The sequence below is a fragment of the Balaenoptera musculus genome, chromosome 8, assembly GCF_009873245.2.
Source record: "Balaenoptera musculus isolate JJ_BM4_2016_0621 chromosome 8, mBalMus1.pri.v3, whole genome shotgun sequence".
NCBI classification, from domain to species: domain Eukaryota; kingdom Metazoa; phylum Chordata; class Mammalia; order Artiodactyla; family Balaenopteridae; genus Balaenoptera; species Balaenoptera musculus.
This window is the reverse complement of record NC_045792.1, coordinates 109254446-109276752: the sequence shown is the minus strand read 5'-3', so window position 1 is coordinate 109276752 and position 22307 is coordinate 109254446. Positions and strand designations below refer to the sequence as shown.

Below are 22307 nucleotides of genomic sequence, written 5' to 3'. Positions count from 1 at the left end.
CCAAGTTTTACATGGCAGAGCCAGCATCTAGACACACGTCTGCCTGACACCAAATCCTATGCTCTTTCAAGGAGCCTCTTCTCAAACACATCGATACTGGAAGGGCATGTGGCGCCATGGAGGGGCCCCGGCTTTCCCACTCGCCAGCCCATAGGCCACCTGTGACGCCGCCTGGTCAGGCACACAGCTGGCAAACGTCCTCCAAGCATGCCACACACATGGCTCTGCAGTGCTGCCCTTGCCCACTTGCAGCTGCTGTGGCCATGTCTGCTCTACAGAGCTGATGTCCCATGCTGATGTTCTCCTGCCCCAAGCTCACCTCAAGCCTGCTCCCAGCACTGCCCACCCAACACTGCCCCATCCTCCCTGGGCCATGCCTGGCTGTGGCTATCTGGGGACACACGTGACACCTGAGCATACCATCAATGGCTCTCGCTGGGTGAGTAAGGAGTGAAGAGCAGCTGTCTTCTGCACTTGTGCCCTCTGAAGGGCGGGGGAACTCTACCCTCTGCCTGTGCTGAGGCTTTGGGTGGGCTCTCAGCAAGAGGAGGGCCCACATGTCTCGGCCTGAGCTGGGTCTGCCCACAGCCTACGGGCAGGGTGAACTCAGGACGGCAGCACTGACGTGTCCACTAGTGGAGGCCCGCTGCTCACATGTGCTCCTATCAGCCCCCGGCCTGCAGAGGAGATGTCAGAAAGGAGCTTCTGTGCCCCCGTGCCACACCCTGCCCGGGCTGAGCCCCTGCAGACCTGGCCTCCTGCCTGTGGCCTCTTCTGTGGCTTCTGCTACTTGGGCCGGTGGCAAGCCCAGGGCCACGTGGTGGCTCTCCTATCCACGTGGCCTCCAAGAGCTGCCACAGAGGCAGTGGGGTACCCTGGAGCCCCTCAGGGATGCCTGCTTACTGAGGAAACGAACGGCATGTGCTTCCAGAAGACAGCAGCCTGCACCAGGCCTGCAGGACGTCACCTCACGGGAAGGCGCCGAGGCGTCCCAGCCCCACGGACCGGCAGCGGGTGGGGTGCAGCAGGGCCTCCACGCAGAGCAGGAGCTCTGAGTTAGAGCCATCAGCCGGTGGGGCCGGGAGCCACAGCAGAGAAACACACACCGTGCTGTCTCAGGAAGCCCAGCGGGCACGTCCTGGGGAAACGTCCTTGCCCCCAGGAACGCGTCCTGTCAGCCCCTGGCCGGCTCCCAGCACCTGTGCCCCGGAGGGACCCACGCCGCCGGGGTCCCAACCTCCGCAGGGCTCTGCTTCCCGTCGCCCTGCCAGGCCCTGGGCCCGTGAGCACAGGAGGTGCAGCCTGGCGAGGACCCTGCTGAGGGAGGCCCTGAGCCACTGGGAGACCTCGAGCGGAGGCCGCGAGCGTGGGGTCTGAGAAGACAGGAGTGCAGCGGCCGGGGCCACGGCCACAGCCTGCCCGAGCCCCCGGGGCAGGGCCGCGCCAGGCAGCGACTCACGTGTTGCACACGGCCATCGTCTGGCACGCCTCCCCCGTGCAGAACTCTGAGATGGTGCTGTACTGGAGGTTGACGTGGTGGAAGAATGTCGTGGCTGGAAGGGAAGAGAAGGGCCGGGCGTGAAGACCACACCGTGGAGCCACTCTGTGTCTCCAGCGTCCTGCAGGCCCAGGCGGACCAGAGCCTCTCTCCTCGGGACCCTCCTGGGGGGGCTGGTGCTTATCTCAGACCAAAGACCGTGGCCCCAGCGCAGCACCGTCCTCGGGAGCGGGCGGCACGGACCAGACGGTGCTGAGCTGGGCAGGGTGCCCGAGGCCTGAGACAGAGTCCCCTCCACGAGGGGTGGGGCAGCAAACCTCCCACCTCAGCCCCTTGATCACACCCTGCTCTACGGTCACCAGCTGATCAGGGACACCGCTAAGGCAGGCGGCAGCATCAGCTCACGGCCACAAAGCCTACCGCTCTCGGGAGGAGAGCTGGCGCCTTGCCCTGCGTGGGGCATCCCACGAACCCTGAGCCTGTCCGGCAGGCGGGGGTGAGTCCGCCACCCCTCCCACAGGCCATGGCCTTCCCGCCACCACAGCACCGCCGGCCTTGCAGCCACGCTCCCATCCCACGGTGCCCCCTGGCCCTGGTGTCCTGTCCCCCGGTGCGACCAGGACCCGCACTGAGTCCCCGCATCTGAGGGGACCCTGAGTGCCTGGCAGGGCTGGCCACCCCGGGCCTCGGCTTCCAGCCGACGCAGGTGGGGGGGGGGGCGCCGAGCAGCAGCTCTGGGGGGTCCTGGGGGAAAGGAGGGGGGCTGCCCTCCCGGCCCTGCCGGCCCGCCCCCACGCACTGTTGCTGGCCAGCCACTCATTGAGGTCGATCTCCCGGGGCAGCACCACCAGCTCCTTGAACCCGAAGTCGGTGATCCTGGACTTGGTGTACTCCGGCTCCAGGTACACCTTCTTCTCCTCGGCGACGGGCTTCTTCCCGTTGGGCTTGGCTTTGGACTTCCTGCGGAGAGAAGGGAGCGCGGGGTCACGGCAGGTGCAGGCGTGGAGGCCGCGGGCCGGCCCGGGAGACGAGCAGTGCCGGGGGACGCCTCGGGGGCTTCAGCTCCCGCGGGCCCAGGCGTGGGAGGAAGCTGCCCTGCGCCCGTGCCCTCCCCTGCCGCCGTCAGGGGCCCAAACCTGGAACCCAGGGCGGGCAGGGAGCTCCGGGACCACCGAAGGGTGGGGTGGCGGCCACACCAGCCGGCTCAGCCGCCACATGTGACACCGCGGCCCTGCAGCCCTCCTGGCCCCCACCTGGGCCTGGGGTCCCGCTGCAGGGACACAGGGTTGCGCACCACTCGGCCGGGCCCTGAGCCTCCGCGCAGAGTCCCACCGTGCACCCTGCTGCGCAGATGACCCAGCAGCCCGCCCTTACTGAGCACCCACTGCATGCCGACGCCCCAGGCCACCCCACTGAGGCCTCCTGTCATCACGAGTTCACGGCTCACCCGCCTGACACCTGCCCGCTGGCCCGCGCTCTCTCCCAAGTGCACGGTGCAGGTTCCAGGCAGAGACGGGAGTAGGCGTGAGCAGATGTTAGAGATTTCACGAAATGGCCACTTTTCACTAAAATTTTTCTTGGTCAGGAAAATAGTTCTTTTCCATTAAAAATATGCTGTTATATAACACAGAATGGGCCTGTTATGGCTATTTTTACATGCACGAATACGTACTTTTGCAACGTCATTGTTCTCCTACAGGGAGCGTCAGTACCTAACCCATGAACCAAAGCTCTTTGGGGCTGAGGGAGCCCTGGCCCCACCTCGGCAGAGAAGGCGGCGGCCCCAGAACCAGCCTCCCTCCAGCTGCCCCCACGGCCGGAGCCGGGGCCATGGTGTGTGCGGCCCAGGCAGGCCAAGGAGATGGCACATCCCCTAAGGAGGAAAACTGCCCAACAGAGTGGCCCAGAGCCTGCAGCCGGGACGTTAGCCCGAGTCACCGCATCGGCCACAGGCTGGAGCCCGAGCTGGGTGAAGTGAGTGGCGTGCCGAGGGGCTGCCTTCCGGGCGCCGCCGCCCCACGTCGGCCAGTGCGGAGCAAGCTGCCCTCTCCTGCACCTGTAGGCCCACGACGTTTCAAGGTTAAGACTGGGTTCTTGGGCTGGCGTGGGTTGAAAAACTGAAGGAAAAAACCCCTAAGAGCACGGATTAGTCTCTTGCTTCTTTTACTTGAATGACTGAAATCTTTAGTGGCAGACATCACGACTTCCAGAAAACAAACTGCAAATCAGTCAAACCGTCCTGAGTCTCATTGACCAGAAGAGGCCACTTTCGGCTGTAGACTCTCAAGGAGGGATCCCCTGGGACAGAGGATGATCGAGGGAGACCGAGGGCAGGCACACAGCCCAGTGCGGCCTCCCACCCCAAGGGGCAGCCACAGGCCGGAGGGACGGTGCCTTGCAGGGGAGGGTGGGCGGGCCGAGGACCTGGGCCCGGGGGCTGCGGCTCGCGGCTGGGTCCTACCAGCTCATAACCCCGTGGTCTCCAGCGCCCGCAGAAGGAGAGGCGCTCCCGTCGCTGCCTCCGGGGCCTGGGTGAAAACACACCGCGGGCCCCGCACGGGGCGCGAACTAGACACTGCCGTCCTCCGTCCCAAGGGCTCTGTGTCCCTCCCGCCCCCGCCAGCCCCGCTGAGGCCCACATTTGGCGGCGCGGGGGGTGTCACACGGGATGAAAGGTCTGCAGCTCCTGACCTTGCCGTTTTTTTCCCTTCTGTTTTGAAAAGTTGCTAGTGGTTTATTTAAGAGAAACAGGAAGGAAAAATGCTCCCTGAATGCCAGGGAAATGTTTTCCCTTCAGCTTCTCACAGCAGATCTTTGCCTTAAAAGGCAATGTGTGCTTGGCCTCCGGGTGCAGCGCCGGCAGTGGCTAGTGCTGGGCAAGGGCCACAGTGTCCTGGGGACGGGCCCGGGTGGGCTGGAGCTGGAGTGCGGGTGTGAACACTGCACAAACACAACCACAAGCAGGGGGCACTCCGAGGGTCCCCACGGGGGGCAGGTGGGGCTGTTCACCAGGGACGAGTGTGGGCACGGGCCTCTGGGGGCCCTGCAGCCTCCCCCAGTGTACACAGAGGGGGACAGGGCCCCAGAGGGGCGGAGGGCGCCCTGGGCTCCCCGGAGAGGGGTGGGTGGGGTGCTTTCCTGACCCTGGGCCTGTGCTGCTGAGTCAGGCGCCAGCCGTCAGAAAGCCCGCGCTCGCCTGGAAGGTCCCCATGTCCACAGCCCCAAGCACACAGGACGCACCTCCAACCCCAAGCCAACTTCTGCTCCGGTCACCCCTCAGTGTCCATCTGCTGGGCACATTCCCAGCTATGAGCCCGGCCAGGCTTAACCGACCCCCTCGCCTGTGCTGCAAGCGTGTACCTGCCCGTCCCCCGCCGCAGTGCACACCTGGCCCAGGCCAGCCCCCACTCGGAGCCTCAGTGTCTGGGCGTGGAGGCTGCCGCCACCACACGCGAGGGTGGGATGAGCGGGGGCCTGGGCTGTGAAGCCACTGCCCGACCCGCCTCCTCGTCCCGTTGCTCAGGGCACACACGGCAGCAACAGTGGCCGGGCGGCCTTTACACGAGCGACCACGGGCAGAGCGGCAGCAGGAAGCGGCCGTCACGGAGGCGTGTCACGGGGCCTCAGGCACAGGGCTGCGCGGGGGTGCCGCTGTGCTGAGGGTGTGGTGTCCTCGTGCCCACACGTCACTTCCAGGGAGACCGAGAGCCCCTCCGGCTGAGGGCACCCTCCGTGTTTGCTTCTCAGAGCGGCAGGGGAGGCAGCCCCAGGAGGACCGGGGTTTCTGCTCCGTGAGACAGGCGTCGGGGGCTCTGGGCCGTGATCTGTGTGGTCAGAGGCCTCCACCTCCTCGCCCCCCCTCACTTCTCCGTCCGCACCTGCCCTCCTACAACCAACAGGCAGGAGCACCCCGGGGCCCCCAGGCCCTGCCTCATCACCCAGCGCCGGCCTGGGGTCCCCAGACCCAGCACGGCTGGGAACGGCTCTCCTGCCAGGTCGGCCGGCCCGGACCTCTCTGCACCGTCCTCGAGTCTCCCTTCACACCCTCCACCAGGAGACGACGGCCACTGACCAGGTGGTGGCAGGACTGAAGGACAAGCCGGCCTGGGGCGAGTCTGGGGACGTGGAAGGGCCTGCCACACCTGAGTGCCACCACCCCAAGTCCTGTCCTTTTTAGAGAGGTGAAGGCTCCTAGCCAAGACGCTCGGCCCCTTAGAGCACAGGGTTTCAGACGACACATGGTGACCGTGGAAGTGGGACAGGCTGCTGCGTGACATAGCGGCGGCACCCATCCTCGGTCCCTGAGGCCGCGTCGGCAGACAGGACGGGACTCTCCGCCCAGAGGCACCAGGCTCCTAAACGGGCCCTGTCCAGCCTAGGCCCAGGCACCCCCTTTCCAGCTGGGGCTCCCACAAATCCGCGGAAGGGAAGGCTGGGCATGGCCCTGGTGCGGAGGGACAACTGTGGAACCCCTGGGCCGCGGGCAGGAGAGTGGACGCCAGGCCTCAGCCCACCCAGGGTCCGCCGCGCCCTCCTGGGAGAAAGAACGCGGCTGTGGGCACACGCGGAGAACCCCCCGTCTTACTGTGGGCTCCGAGGCCGAGTCCCACCCAGCCGACGCCAAACACCTGGGAGGGGCTGCGGCTCCGCAGGAAACACCTTCTGACGGTCTCCCCAGTGGACGCCCACCCAGCCTCACCCCTCAGCCTCCCCTGCTCCTGAGGCCTTTACTGCAGGGGGGCAGGGTCCCCACACCCGAGGCATGGACCCAGCTGGGTCCCTCTGCCAATGTGCCTGGCCTGGCACATTCCTGTCTACAAGACCCCGCCCAAGGTCACTCAGTCCCCTGGGATGGCCCCGCGGTGGCTGCTCGGTGTGCCTCGGGCACAGACACAGACGGCCGTGCAGCCCAGCCCGCCAGGTGAGACGGCTGGAGCGTGTGGGAGGGGTCCAGCCCGAGGAACGTGGATGTGCCGCGGGCCCCGCCTGCACACAGCCCCGAGTGCTGGGGTGGGCGGCGGCCGAGGGAACCCACCGAACGCCGAAGGCCCCTGCCACGAGCTCAGTTCACTGTCTCCATCCAAAGGCAACTCGGCTGGCCCAGACCCCAGACCCCAGGCACGGCCACCCCTGGGGGCCACCACAAGGACGCCTTGGCTGGCACAGTCCTGCCCTCCAGGGAGCAGCAAGCAGCTTCCAGGTTTTACAGACAAATGAATCCTCCAGGCATCATTAGTGCTGGGCAAGGGGCTGGTGGTCTCCAGGCACAGAGCCGGCTTGGCTGCAGCCAGTGAGGTGGCGCTGGATCGGGGGACGAGACGGGCAGGTGGGGGCGGCTTCCCTCTCTCCTCAGAGCCCCGCCCACCCTGCTGTCCTCCCCCCAGCGCCCCCAGCCAGCGCCTGGCCCACAGTGCTCCCCAGATGCTGGCACAGATGCCAGAGCGGCCAAGGTTCTCACCAGGAGGGGAATGCAGGGCAGATTCGGCAGGGGGCACCTGCAGGAAGTCAAGGGAGCCTGGAGGCCTGAAGGAGGGTGGGCAAGCCTGGAGGTGGGGCGGCCTGGAGTCAGCCTTGCGGGACAGAGGGGGTCGAAGGTCTGGGGTGGGGAGCGGGGTTATGAGGCTCCTGCAGACACGTGAACGTGGACTCAGCGTAAAACACAGATGCTGGGCAGGTCCCACAGGAAGGCCCCATGGAACACTGGGCGGTGCCGTAGGTGGTCTTAGAAAGGAGGAGCCCACAGACACGGATGCCCACCTTCCCAAGACCCCAAGTTCTATGCAGTGGGACTGGGAAAACTGCACTCTGACACTTAGAGACCACCCCCCCGACCTGGACCATGTTCTCGCCGGTCCTCACTGGCCCTGGTGACCGGCCCCTTCCCAGAGCACAAACTCGGAGGCCGAGGGCTGGGAAGACCCCCACGGAACCCCTGTCAAATCCCCACGGGCTGCACGAGGCTGTGGAGAGAGACGCGCAGGTCATTTCTCGGTCTAACAGCCTGGCAGTCAGCACCCAAACAAAGCACACTTTCACAAGCCGTGTGTCCCCTACAAAATAAGAGACCCATTGAGAGGGAAGCCACTGGGGCAGACAGAGCGAGGGCTGCGGACACCCGAGACCCGCCGTCCACGCACGTCGGGTGCTCGGGGCACTGCTGCATCCAGAACTGCAGCCACGAGGCGGCCACTCTGCTCAGAGCCCGCATCCTCCTCTACCCATGCGCTAGTAAGCTGCTCCTCTTCTAACACCTGGCTGGACCGCCACCTTCACTGGAAAGTCTTCTCGGATCCCCCGGGGGCGGCCTTGGCCTCCTTCTCGCAGACAGCTCAGAGGGCTGGCCCTGCCTTCCTGTCCTCGGTGGAGCCGTCTCGGCGGCCGGGCCCCTCCCACCACGCCATGTGCACACAGGCACGCACCGGCCCCCACTCGCTGTGGGGACGTCACCATTCCTGATCTGAACCCACGACCTGGAGGGGGCACTGCCACCTTGCCCCACACCTTTACATCGCAGGGCAGACTCCCCGTTAGTCCTCCCTGGGTGGCAGGGGGCGGCCCCTGTGGGAGAGGAGGGTGCAGACCATAGGAAGCCGGAGACACAGGTCATAGAGCTCACTGCTGGTCCCACCACCAGCCACACTTGGCCCTCACCCCAGACCCTGACCAAGCGGCCTGCTTAGCTTGGTTGCAATTAAAGACAGGATTAGAAAAGCAAAAGATACTTTCACTTAAAAGTTCCGACCCACCCAAATTACAGGCAAATACAAGATTATTACATTGAAGGAAACGTGATTTCAGTCTGAACTGTGACACATCCTGGGTGAGGAGGGGCAGCCAGGAGCCTATCCTGGGCCCCCTCCCCTCCCCTCCCCGCTGGGCTGAGCCGGGCCCCCCAGGCCCGCAGCACAGAACAGACCTGACCACTGTGAAGGCCTGCTCCCCGGCCCCCATGCTCTCCCGAATGCCTGAAACAGACGCTTCCACCCTGAGACAGAAGAGGCGCTGGAGTCTCTCCAAACCCCTTGTGTGGGACACCGGAGGCTCTGCTGCAGCAGGTCAGAAAAAGAGGTGAGAAAAGAGGTCAGAACCTGCTTTTCTGGTAACGCCCCTACAGCAGACAAGGCCCAGGGAAGTTCTCTAGATAAGGCCACTGGTGGACAGACTGGTCATCCTGCCCGGGGACCAGAGGCCAGACACCGGGGGCGGCAACGGCTCTGTCCAGCAGGCGCGGGAGGGCAGGAGGCAGGCCTGCTGCGGTCTGAGACGCGGTTCATCAGAAAGACGGACACCAGTCATGGGCGCCCCCTGTTCTTGCCCAGACCCTCTGGGCCAAACACTCCCCTTTCAGGGCACACCCCCACCCCCCCTTCAAACAGCAGGAAGCGCAGGACTCTAGGGAGAACCTCACTCCAAACAAAGTTCTGACCGTGTCCAGCTGCTTCCCAGGCATCCACAGGTGGGGCCGTGTCTGCCCCGGGCCCATCAGCCCCCCAGTCCCACCGGAGGGGTCTGCACACCACGGCAACTTGACCCAGAGGACAACTACGGCCACTCCTCCCCAGACTGAGCCCTGGGGCAGGGACTAGGGACAGTCACACAGCCCCGCCGCCCCTGCCACGTTCACCTGAGCACTTTGCCGACTGCTTGAAGCACCATCTTGCAGCTGAGCCCGGTCTTCGGGGGCTGGCTGAGCAGAGCCCGGTCTGTGGGGACACTGCTGTGGTCTCCCAGCATGGTGGGCAGCGCGGAAGCAGGCTGGGGAAGTGGGAGCCCCGGCACCGGCGCTGTTCCCCGCCGCCCTGCCCTCCGAGCAGCCCTGACTCGCCCTGACTCGGAGCCAGCCACGCCAGCCAATGAGGACAGCGGGGGAGGAAGACGGGCTCTGGCCGGGCAGGGACAAACAGCTGCTCCTTTTACAGGCGGAGGCCGGCCAAGTCTGGTTACACGAGGGAGTGTCTCAGTCGCCTTTTCAAAGTGGCGCCGTGCGGGCGCAGCGTGGGGCGAGGCCGCTGCCGAGGGGACAGGCATAGCCCACAGAGAGGACCCGTCAGTGAGGCCCCGCCGTGGCACGAGCGCCCTTCCGATGTGGCCGGGAAAGCTCTCTGAGCAGGCGGGGCTGGGCGGGCGCCCCAGCCGGGCTGCAGGGAGAGGCTGGCCATGCACCTGCAGAGCGCAGACGCGGGCGCGTGGTGTCTGCATCCGCAGCCTTGGGAAGACAAGGCCGGGGTGCCCGGAGCAGGAGCCGAGCTGGCAGAAGGCAGTGGGCGGTAGACCCCAGCGGACACGCCAGAGGCCTCCCGAGGGGGCACAGGAAGCTGCGTGGCCGAGGCCTTCTTTACAGCCGGGCCACACACAGGAGACCACCAGGGACTGAAGAAGCAAACGCGTGAAAGAGGACGACGCTCTGCGCAGCCCTCATCTCCGGCTGACCACGGGGACAGCTTGCTGCCGATGGCGGCAGCACGGCCACGCTCGTCCAGAGGCCCCGTCCAGCGGCAGCACAGCACCCCAGCCTCAGCCCGGCCCTCTGTCCCCGAGGCCGTGTCCCATAGAGGGCCCGGCCAACCATCCGTCCAGGCTCAGGCCAGCTCTGTGCGGTGGCAACTCCAAAGCCACCAAGAGGACTACCTGACGTGCAGTGGGGCAGGCTGAGCGCCCGGGCAAAGCTGGGGACGCCGACAGAGCCCCGGCTGCACGTGAGGACCAGGGCAGGAACCCGGGCACCGCGCTCACCCAGTGAGCGAGTGAGGCTGGGAGGCCCTGGGTTGGGAGGACACAGCCTCCGGGCAGTTGGAGTAACTGAGCACAAGGTGCCTCTAGGCTCATCGTGTTATATCCCCTGCCCCGGGCCCACACCCGCCACTACTTCAAGGAGCCCCGGGCCCACACCCGCCACTTCTTCAAGGAGCCCTGGGCCCCTCTATTGGAGAAAATTAAAGACCGAGACCTGGGACTTCCCTGGTGGTGCAGTGCTTAAGAATCCATCTGCCAATGCAGGGGACCATGGGTTCGAGCCCTGGTCCAGGAAGATCCTACGTGCCGCGGAGCAACTAAGCCCGTGCGCCACAACTACTGAGCCTGCACGCTAGAGCCCGCAAGCCACAACTACTGAGCCAGCTCGCCACAACTACTGAAGCCCGCGCGCCTAGAGCCCATGCTCTGCAACAAAGAGAAGCCACTGCAATGAGAAGCCCATGCACCGCAACGAAGAGTAGCCCCCGCTCGCCGCAACTACAGAAAGCCCATGCACAGCAATGAAGACCCAACACAGCCAAAAATAAATGAATTAAAAAAAATAAAAATAAAAAATAAAATGAATAAATAAAAATAAAGACCGAGAACTGACCTGGTCGTCCCACTGCTGCTGGGATGTCACTTTCCTAGACCCTCTCAGCTGACAGAGCAAGGAGACGGGTGTACGTGCCAGTCTGTATGTTTACACCCCCACTCAGGTGTACACTGCAACCGCATTAAGCCAGACACGAGTTCATCCTGACGCCTCCACCTCTGATCCAACCTCCCCCACTGATGGTGATACACCTGCAGGTTCTGAGTGGCTTTGTGAAACCACAGAAGAAGAGGCTCCCGTGCTGTGAAGGGCAGCAAAGCCATCAGGCCCAGAACCCTGGTTGAAGGTGCAGGAAAATTTGGTGCACTTCAGAGCAAGTGGGAAAAGCTATAAGGTTGAGTCCAATGAAAAGAGAGAAGAATAAGGAAGAGTAATAACTAAAACACTCCAAAAAGACACACACAAAACAGATGAAAACTGTACCTCAATAAATTAGAATTTGAAAACCTCAGAAATAAAGTGATTTAAAGAAAGATTTGAAAAGAGAGACAAAAGAACTCAGAGTAAGAACCACAAATGAAAGTTCCTGAAATGAAGTCTAGACTAGAAGAAACAGCAAGGCAGTGCCATGGGAAACAGAAGATGGGAAGGGGGATTTTTTTAATGAAAAAGAAATGAAAAGCTTTCCATTTCCCCGATGGAATAACCGATGCTAGACTTGACTTCCACCATCAACAACCTCAAACTGGGTACAACATACAAGCAACTGGTTTCAGACGCTGGACAATGCGCAGGATGGTGCCCGCTGGAAACTGTGGTGCAGGAGGGCAAAGCCTGCGCAAACCCCGAAGTCTCAGCCGCTGCGGATGCAAGAACAGAAGCTGGGGCTGCTGACGTGCGCAGGGCAGGGAAGCAGAGGGATGGGGCTTCCCAGAGGAGGGGCTCTAGAAATGTGGACAGAGGGCCATGAAGCCTTTGGCCAACCACTGAGCTGAGGGCCACAGGTTGGAGAACAGCTACAGGAGCTGTGAGCCCAAGCAGCTTGTATCCCGTATCCTGAGATGTTGCTAAATTTACCTTTTTTCTTTAGCTCTAGCAGACTTTTCGCAGTTTCCTGTAATTTTATAAGTACATATGACCCTGTTATTTCCCAAAAGACTACCTCTTCCTTTCCAATATCTATACCTTTTATTTCTTTTTCTTCTTCTCTCTCTCTCTCTCTTTTCTCTGCCTCATGGCGCAGCTGAGACCATCAGCGCAGTGCTGAACAGAAGTAGTGAGACAGCATCCTTGCCTGGCTCCTGATCGCAGGGCAGGATGTTCATCTAGTCTTTCAACTGAACATTTGATATGAGCTCTAGATTTTTTCCGGGTGCCCTTTACCACTTGAGAACATTCCCTTCTATTCCTGGTTTGCTGATTGTTTACGTGAATATTTTGCCATGCACTGTTTCTACATCTAATTGAGATTTTTTTTCTCCTTTATTCTGTTAATGTGGTGAATTATACTGACTGATTTTCAAAGGTCAGCTAAGCTTAGATTGCTGGGAAAAGACCCCCTCTGGGTTATGAGCTGTTATTCTTTTTATATATTGCCGGGTTCGTTTTGCTGATACTTTCTTAGGGAGTTCGACATCTGTGTTCGCGGAGGACAGTGCTCGGCAACTGTCCTTTTCTTGTTAGTTTCTTGTCTCGTTTCAGCCTCACTGAATTAGTTAGGTAGTATTTCCTCCTCTGTGTTCTGAAAAAGCATGTGTAAGAATGTCTGAAGTCTTCCCAGTGAGGGGTGCTCCTGGTATCTTGTGGGCGGAGGCCCCACACAAAGAACCGTCCTGCCCCAGCATCCCCAGTGCCGTGCAGGCGGCAGACACTCGGCGAGGAGTGTGCAGCTCCCGCGCCCACGAGGCCTCCACACAGCTACACGGCTGCTTCTCAACCTGCTCCTGGTCCAGCAGCACCAGCAGCACCTGGGAGCCTGTCGGAAATGCCAGTTCTCAGGCTCACCAGCCCGGCTGACCGGAAACTCTGCAGAAAAGCTGGGATGCGGGTGAAGAAGCTCTCCAGGCGGACCCGACACGCGCGACGCTCTAAGGACGTGCTGAGGGCGGTGTGAGCACCAAGCACATCCTACCTGGAGAGCCAACACTGCATGACGGGCGCACCAGACACGACGTAACTCAGAAGATGCAAGAGGAAGGGGAGCGGCAGGGGTTTCCAGCTAATTTCAACACTGCTCCTGTGAGGGAACCAAGAGACAACAGCCAAAAGACGGCGGGACTGAGGGCTTCACAAAGGCAGCTGCTTGAAAAAACAAACATTTCTAAATACTCTTTTTATAGTAGCAAAACACACGACATAAAATTTACTATCGCAACTATTTTTAGGGGCACGGTTCAGTGGCAGAAAGTATATTCACTGCTGTGCAACCATCACCCCCATCCACCTCCAGAACTTCTTCATCTTCCCAAACGGACACTCTGTCCCCATTAAATACTCACTCCCCTCCCCTCCCCCAGCCCTGAGCACCCACCGTCTACTTCCTGTCTCTATGGATGTGACCTCTCTAGGGACGTCACGTGAGTGGAATCAGACAGGATTTGTCCTTTTGTTTCTGGCTTATCTCACTGAGCATAATGTCCCCAAGGTTCATCCATGTTATAGCCTGCGCGGTGACTGTCAGCAAGTTCACCTTTTAAACCAGAAAGTCCTTCAAACTGCCAGTTGGGACGTCTACTCCCGGTCGAGAGGGAGTAATGAGGACCGGTTTTTACCTCCTGCTTCAAACAACAGGACACTGGACAAATGTATGACAGTTTTCAAGACACTGGACGTCAGGCAACAGAGCGTGGTGATCCCTGCAAGACGGGAACCGGCGAGGGGACGCTGCAGTGGCCGGCTGGATGGATCGGCACGGTGGGGAGGGGACCCAGGAGGGCCCCGAGGGATCCCAGTTGAGGCGTCTCAGCGGGGAGTCTGAGAGGCCAAACAGCCAGAGGTCAGGGGGCAGCGCGCCAGGGGGACAGGACACTAAGCGGAAAGAGCTGCATAGAGAACTCGGCAGACGTGCTGAGGGGCCCCGTGGGGTCCCCGGCTGAGCTCCGGACAGGGCACATGTACAAGGAACTGCTGCGGGAGGGACAAGCCACCCAGAAGGATCTGCAGGACCCTCCTCAAGGTTCGCACGGGCCCAAGAAGAGTTCCTTCCCCACCAGCCAGAGTGGCACCAGGTGGAGACCTCCAGAGGTTCTGTGTCAGTGGTGAGAAAAACCGGCCTGAAATGAAACATCGCCATAATCCCACCAACACAGAACAAACACAAGAACTGAAAAGACTCAATCGTTTCCAACTGAGTCCAAGGAACACAGACACACAAAAATATCCAGCACCAAACAAGGCAAAGCTCACAAGGCCTTGCATCCAAACAGAAGTCACCAACCTCAGGAAAGGAGGAAAACAGTCCATTACTAGGAATCAAATCAATGGATCAAAAACGACTCCAAGATGGCTCAATGACACAGTTAGAAGACAACGGTGTTAAAAAGTCACTGTGACTGTATCCCATCTGTTTCAGAGACTAGAGAAACACTGGACATGTTATAAGGAGATTTTTTTTTTTAAAGTTGTTTTTTTTTTTTTTTGAATATCTAAATTGAACTTGTAGATATGGAAACTAAAATATCTGAGACAAAAGGTACCCTGGGGACGTCCCTGGTGGTGCTGTGGTTAAGAATCCGCCTGCCAATGCAGGGGACACAGGTTCGAGCCCTGGTCCGGGAAATCCCACAGGCCGCGGAGCAACTAAGCCTGTGTGCCACAACTACTGAAGCCCACGCACCTAGAGCCCGTGCTCCGCAACAAGAGAAGCCCCGGCAATGAGAAGCCTGCACACCGCAACGAAGAGTAGCCCCCGCTCGCCGCAACTAGAGAAAGCCCGCGCACAGCAACGAAGACCCAATGCAGCCAAAAATAAAATAAATAAATAGATTTATTTAAAAAAAAAAAAATTGGGGGAAGAACTAGGATTTTTAAAAACAAAAAAAAGTGGTGTGTGTGTATGTATGTGAGTATTTGTATGTGTGAGTCGTGTATATATGTGTGTATATGCGAATGTTCACGAATGTGTATGAATGTGTGAGCTGTCTATGCGAGTGTGTGCTCTGAGTGTGTGCGTGTAGTTACAAGCGTATGTGTGAGGTATGTGCATCTATGTGGGTAAGTCTGTGTTGTGAGTGTATGTGCGTGTTTATGAGCACACGTGTGAGTTGTGTGTGAGTACAGCTGCTGGGCAATGGTGCCCTTTCTTCCCACCCTTCCTCCCCTGGCCCCCCCAGTGCCCCTCCCCGCCACCCCAGGCTTGCCCCGCCGGCCTCTGACGGCACTGTGAACAAGCTCATGCCGCCGGGGGCCACGGCCCTCCAACTCCTTCACAGGTACGTGGCTGGTGTCAGAATGCGTCTCTCCTCGCCCTCCCAGCTGCACCTCTTTTACACGCATGAGCTCCTGTAAAGGACGCAGACACAGACTCAGGTGCTCACGTCCACCCAGGCACCCTGCCTGCCTGCCCTTGACCCTTCCAGGAGGCCAGCCCCAGACATGCAGAAAGGGCCACGTGCCAAACTGGGAATTCTGTTCGGAAGCGGCGGGAACGAACGCTCAGTCCTTGCACGTAACAGAGCAAGTCGCCAAGGGCACAGTCCACGGAAGGTGATGGGGACAGTAACAATCGTCAACAGTAACAATGTTTGTGCCCCAAGAGACACTAGTAAGGAAATGAAAAGACAAGCCAGACTGGGAGAGGAGGTCTGCAAATCACGCACTGATACAGGACTTCTGTCCCCAACAGACAAAGCACTCTCAAAACGCAACAACTGAAAAATGGGCAAGAGACTGTAATAGACATTTCCCCAGAGAAGCTACACCCCACACCCACCAGGACAGCCGAAGTCAGACCATGGAGGCTAAAAAGGGCTGAGCTGGACGTGGAGAAACCGGAGCCGCTGGAGGGGATGGAGAGGACAGGGCGAGCGTCTTCCAGAGCCACACACGCCCTTCCCCAGCGACCCAGCAACTCTCCTTTCTGCAGGAAGGACGAAGGCGTCGGGCACGCGAAGACACCGTCAGTGTCCACAGCAGTGCAATTCATGATCTGCAAACACGTGGGAAACAGCAGAAATGGCCTCCGCTGGTGCCGGCTGAGCCAACCGTCTTGTCTGCGAAAGAGACCAATTCTCAGCCACAAAAGGAAGAAGGTGCAGCTACACACAGGAACCTGGGAGAGCCTCAAGGCAGCAGGCTCAGAAGGGGGGACCCCACACGCCAGACACTCGGGGATCCCTCTAGATGGATTTTAGCTGGAACAGAAGGCAGGCGGCAGGTCAGTGGTTGCCAAGGCCCAAGGGTGTGTTGAGGGGACGTCCAGTGTTCTATACTGTCCCTGCGGGTGGTCATAGGCTACGCACCTCTGTTGAAATTCAACAAAGCTTACGCTTTAGATGCAGTGGAATGTAAATTACACCTCCGTAAAAGCTGACCAGAGGCAAACACACCACACACCAACAAGAGAGCAGGAACTCCTGCTGGCGCACCAGCGGTGAGTCCCGCAGGCCTGCGGAGAGTGAGAGAAGCCACTGCCCACAGGGTCACTGGCACGGGATTCCACTCACAGAACACCCAAGGGCAACCAGGTGCCAGACGTCAGGAGGGGACAGGAGGGTCGCAGGGCCTCTGTGTGCCGCCTCCTTTCCGGTTCTGTGACATGGGCAGGGCGTGGTGCGCTAACCTGAAACCCGCGCACACACGTGCACTTGGAGTCGTGCTTTCTCTGCATGTGTTATGTTGCAATGAACGATTCACTTTAAAAATATAGGAAAGAAAAAGAAGACAACTGTGATGGGATGTCTTATTTCTACACTGGATGGCACTTACAAGGTTGACTACCACTTTCTCAACTCCTTTTCGCAGGACTGATCCATTTCACGGTAACAAATAGCTTCGTCTATGTTTTCAAAAATGAAAAAGTAGGCAAAGGTTTTAGGGGACTGAAATGGCCACACAGAGGCTACCTTCTCACGGGCCTACCCCGTCTCTCTCCTCAGCACCAGGAGCGCACCAGCCCACCGACAGCGTCCGCCCCTCCCCCCGCAGGCTCCTGAGCCCATCCCCCACTGCCACCCACCCACACTGGGGCCACATCCAGATGCCCCAAACAGCCTGGCCAGCTCGTGCCCTGGAGTATGGGAAAACTGCTGGGGTAAAGTCACTATTCTCATGAATGGAAAGGTCCCGGGAGTGACTGAAAAAGGTGCTTCTGTGACTTCAGTCAGAAGTGCTGGGACGCCTTGCCAATGTCGCAGCCAATGCTACCCCATGGCGTCGCCACTCCGCGGGGTCACCACTCCATGGGGTAACCACGCTGGATCTCAGAGAGAAAAACTAGAGTTCCACTCAAAGAAACCAGCTTGGGACCAAGGGGAGAGCACTCAGGATACACGCGGCAGTGGTGGGAGAGGCAGGAGTGGAAGGTGGGCCTGGGGTGGGGGGGGTTCTGCAGCGACAGCCTCTGGTGCAGGGACAGAAACTGCCCCCTGAGGCCAGAGGTCCCCACCCCACACCACCCAGGGGACAGAGGAGGAAGGAGAAGCCCCTCCCACAGCGGGCTGAGGCCCTCTCCCCGCCTCCCCCCGCTCGCGAGAGGACCTGCTCCATCCCGAGCCGGGTGCCAAGAGCCTCGCTCTGCTTCCCGAGACCGCGCTGGCCCGGGGGCCCCGTGCACGTGCGCCGGCGACGACAGACAGGAACTGACCGCTTGGAATCCCAACTCCTGGGCCTCGGTGCCCCAACTCCATTCCTGTGGCCTCCCCGAGTGCTCCGATGACCTCCCAGTGTTCACTCACTTGAACCCTGACGTCCCCTGACGTCTTGCAGTGGAGGAAACGGAGGCACAGCCGAGACAAAGTCCAGATCTGACACAGGCCACCTGCTCCAGACCCTCTGCTCTTAACACCACCCCCCTGCCCCGAGGGGACAGGCACCTCTGGAAGGGAAGGAAGCTTATTTCTATGCTTGGCTAAAGCTCAGCTGCCCCGGCAGCACGCAGGGCCCTCGGCGGCTCGTCACAAGCCGCCCAGGCAGCTGCTCAGGAGGCAGGTGGGTGAGTCCGACTTGCAAGGGCCGGACCCCCGCCTCTCTCCCAGCCCTCTCAGCAGAGGAGGCAGCTGGAGGAGGAAGCCCCGAATCCACCACCGCTCCCAGGAAGCTGCCAACACACCTCACACCAGAGAGGAGAAAGGGGTGCTTTGGTGTGAGAAAGCCCCTGCCGGGCTCGCTGCTTCCAAGCCTGAGCGCGGCCAGGGCTGCTGGGGCTGGGGGAGAACGGGGCGGGGCTCCGGCCCATCGCCCTCCAGGGCTCACCCTACATCCCTCACACCCCTGTCCAACACCCCTGCACAGCACCCTGTGGGGTCAGGGTGGCGGTCAAGCGCCGCCTGGAGCCCGGCTGCCAGGGTGAGCGTGGAAACGCCCAGAAGCTGGAGCAGGGCGGAGGCCAGGCAGGAAGAGCGCCTGGAAAGGGAGTGGGGGAGGCAGGCTGCACCCCTGCCGGGCTCAGGGCCAGGAGAGCAGCACAAAGTTACAAGGCGGAGAAATGCCCCACACGTCATGGTGGCATTTCAGGTTCAAGTCCAGCCAAATGCCACCCAGTGGGAGTGGCTGGTGGAGCCTAGTGGGTCTGCTGGGCCCCTGGCCACCACCGACCACAGGGGCGCCCAGACCACGCAGTAGCCACGTCTGACCCCTGCAGCGCTGGCTGCCAGACGAGCAGATGCACAGCCAGGTGGTGACCAGCGAGGGCCCGGGGGCACCAGGAGCAACGCTCCCCAGTGCGCTCCACGCCCACAGAGAGGCCAGCTCGTGGCCAGGGACTCGGACACTGCTGCCCCCCGCCGCCCAGTCTCCACAAGCCAAGCGGGCACGGAGCCCAGGCCGCCTAAGAAAAGGGTGATAAAGGGGGAGGTGGGTCCTGCCAAGTCGCCCCGCCCTCCCCGCTGGTATAAAAGGCTCGGAGGCAAGATTTAGCCCAGGCTCAGTCCACAGGAAGGAGGCTCGGAGCGCACACAGACGGGAGCCGCCTGCGCCTGTCCCCGCACAGGCCTGTCCCCGCGGGCACTCCAGCACCAACACTGGGAACCTCCCCCCACCCAAAACACTAAAATCCAATCAAGAAACAGCCTTTCCTGAGAAAAACGTCAGAGAGAAGTGGAAGAGGTCCACTGCACAGGGAAGGGCGGTAGGGAAGTTTCCAGAGAGGGAAAGACCCCAAGAGAGGTCAGGCCAAGGAGCCCAGTGGGGGCGGAGAATGAGTTCCTGCCCACGGCCCCGCACCCGCGGGCCCCAGGCTGTCCCCTCACCACCGCCAGGAACGCCACCCGTCAGGGGTCCGGGGAGAACTCGCGGCAACTGTCAGAGCTGCGGACCTGAAGGTGTCCACACGCCCCACGTGCGCGTAAGATGCGCTGAGCCAGCTGAGCAGCTTCGCGGCACCTACAAACCTGGCCGCGCCTGGGGCACGGCACTCAAGGCCGTGAGGGTCAACGATCACCGAAGACCTCCGGCCACCCTGCCGGGCTGGTGTCCTGCGTTGTCCACTTCCCACTGTGGCCATCAGGCCTGGGGAGGGCCTGTCCCTGGGGGCTTTATATGGGAGACACAAGGGGACGCAGCCGGTCACGCCGGAGAAGGCGGAGACTCTTCCTCTGGACACCCGGCTCACCAAGGTCAAAGGGCGGCCGGCAGTCAAGCAGCCCCCATGGCATATTCGCCTCCGACTGGAGATCTGTTTTCTTTAAATTAGAGGGAAGGCATCCGACGTGGGAGTGTCAGAAAGTCAGAGGAAACCCAGAGCGAGATATGCGGCAGCCCAGGCTTCAGATTCCTCCAGGGGAGGCCCGGCTGGCAGGAGGGCAGCGCTCAGGCCAGAGGAGCCGCAGGGAAGAGGCGCTCGTGGGACAGGGGTCCAGACAGCAGCGCCCACCACTGCAAGCTGGCCCCGCCACACAACAGACTCTGCTCTGCAATCAAGAGAAGGAACTGCTGCACGGCTGCCGGTAACCACAGACCAGAGGCAGAACTAGTCCAGAAAGCAGGGGAGTGGCAGGAGGGCATGGGGAGGCGGTGCCTCCAAGGGAACGCCATTGCTCACGAGAATCCATCCTCATCGAGGGGCGCACTTCAACTCGGAGGACGCTGTGGAACGTAAATTACACCTCAACACCACTCATATCACTCACACACACACACACACACACACACACACACACACACACACACACACACACGCTTTTCCAATGCAATCCCGTAACTTTGGAGACAAGGGCGGGGCTCATCGCTACCAAGACAGGCCTAGAGGATGTCCAGCCTGTGACCTGCGCCCGCCAGGTGAACACAAAGGTGGTTGCCTGCGCCCAGGGTCCAGGTGACTGACGTTATCAGAACTCACTTCACGATGAAATACAGGATTATGGGTGAACTTCCCTCCACGGGTCATGCCTTTTCCCAAAAAACGTCTTTAAAAAGTAAGCACTGCACGTAGAATGAGGAAGGATGGAAAGATGCTGGGGGAGCAACGTGGACACGCGTGTCTGCGAGCTGACAGCCGCCCCGGGCACGACACGCCAACCACACGCGTTAGGTTTAATGTGGCGTGTCTCAAAACTGAAGCCAGGAATTATTAATTAGGAAAATTAAGAATACAGGCATCCCTGACTTATGGTTCGAGTTGTGATTTTTTTGCCTTTATGACAGTGCAAAGGCAAAACACGTTCAGTAGAAACCATACTTGGAATTTGGCATTTTGACCTTTTCCCGGCAGTGACGCGGGGCAGCAGTGCAGCCCCCGGTCAGCCCGCAATCACAAGGGTGAACTTGACCCGCAACCATTCTGGACCCACACAACCATCTGTTTTTCACTTTCAGTACAATATTCAATCAATTACATGAGACATTCAACACTTTATTATACGACAGGCTTTGTGTGAGATGATTTGGCCCAACTATAAGCTAATTTGTGTGTCCTGAGCACATTTAAGGTAGGCGAGGAGGTTAGGCGTAGTGAATGCATTTTCAACTTTCAATATTTTCAACTTAGGATGGGTTTGTCAGGATGTAATTCCCATGGTAAGTTGAGGGAGATCTGTATAAGGACAGGCCCCAAACAAGACATACGACTGGATGCAACGCCTCAGAAGTAACGTGAACCACCCTCAGTACTTTCTGAGTGGTTTCCTGACGGGGGGCCCAGAATGAAAGTCTCAGCCGGGGGTCTTCAGCTGCAGCCCCTCCCTGCACCCCCGGAGGTGCCCAGCTCTAACCAGGCGGCCCCCCAGCCCTCTGCAGGGCTGCTGCCCACCCCACGGCCGAAGACCCCCTTCCTCTCCCTTCGGCACTGGGTCTCCTCAGAAGTTTCCTGAAAGGGGGCTGATGAGATGCAATATTTTTTTCAGAATTTACATGCAAGTTTTATACTATCCTCACACAGGATTAACGGTTTGGCTGATGTGAAATGAAGTCCATGTTGCAAGTCCTTTTCTGACAGTCTCTTGAAGATTATTTTTCAGTTTCCAGGTTGGAATTTTGTTCAGATTCCTGGTTTGTTTTGTTTTGTTCCTCTCTCTGGAAGCTTCTGAAATCCTTTCTTTATCCCTTGTGCTCTGAAATGTCACAACCGTGTTCCCTGCTGTGGGAACAGGGAGCATTCACTGTGTGGGGCACGGGGTGAACTCACTTCCTGTGATTCTGGAAAATTTTTGAGTTGCTTAAAATTCCCTCTTTCTGCTTCCTGCTCTTTCTGGAATTCCCTTGTGGCCACAGAGCCCGCTGCACTGATGCTCTGATGTCTTTACTCTTGCACTCCCGGTGTCCATACCTGACTTTTTGTTCTACTTGCTGGGAAATACACCCAAATTTTATCTCCTATCCTTTTAGCAGGTTTTTAATTTGCTATCGCACCTCTGACCTGCAAGCGTTCTTTTTAATTCTCTGGATGTTCCTTCTTTGTACCAGTCAGTTCTTACCTGCCGGAGTTCCTCCATGGTCTGTAAGTCTCTGAGGAAACTAATGACAGCCCCATTTTACTTGGTTGTTCAGAGTCTGCTCCCTCTTTTTCTTTTGGTTTTGGTCTCTGCCGTTCCTGTTCACACGTTCCACAAAACACCTGGTGGCCCTGGCCACCCACTCATACGTGAAGGTGGCACAGAAGAGCTCCCTGACATTTCTGAGTGCGCGGGCGGCACTCAGGGCATGTCACTGGGGGACCATGTGCCTCCCTACAGCAGGTAGCATGGGGGATGTCGGTCGGCCCCTCCACTGTCAGTGTCTGGAGGTCTTTTCTCTTGGGAGGGTCAGACTCCAGGCATTCTTCTGCCTGGAGAGTGGACTGCAGTTGCCAGGTCCTGGGGTCCAAGATTGGGTTGGGGAACCTCACCATCGCGGCTGCGGGATGTCCTCGAGGCTTAATCTGCATGATGG

At 59.8% G+C, this 22307-nt stretch overlaps 1 protein-coding gene across 4 annotated transcripts in view; it reads right to left on the bottom strand.

The window, feature by feature from the left end:
- MOB2 (MOB kinase activator 2) overlaps nt 1-22307 on the bottom strand; it is a 54006-nt gene that overhangs the window by 8218 nt on the left and 23481 nt on the right. Inside the window, exons 1-4 of one of the 4 annotated variants that reach the window (XM_036861440.1) lie at nt 10608-10613; nt 2907-2910; nt 2298-2458; nt 1460-1553 (exon numbers count right to left, since the gene is read on the bottom strand). In XM_036861440.1, the coding sequence (XP_036717335.1) occupies nt 1460-1553; nt 2298-2458; nt 2907-2910; nt 10608 (260 nt within the window). In that variant the 5' untranslated portion in view covers nt 10609-10613. Of the gene's footprint in view, nt 1-1459; nt 1554-2297; nt 2459-2906; nt 2911-8414; nt 8545-9122; nt 9410-10607; nt 10614-22307 lie in introns of those variants that run through there. The other 3 variants (XM_036861441.1, XM_036861437.1, XM_036861439.1) reach the window with 3 other exon arrangements.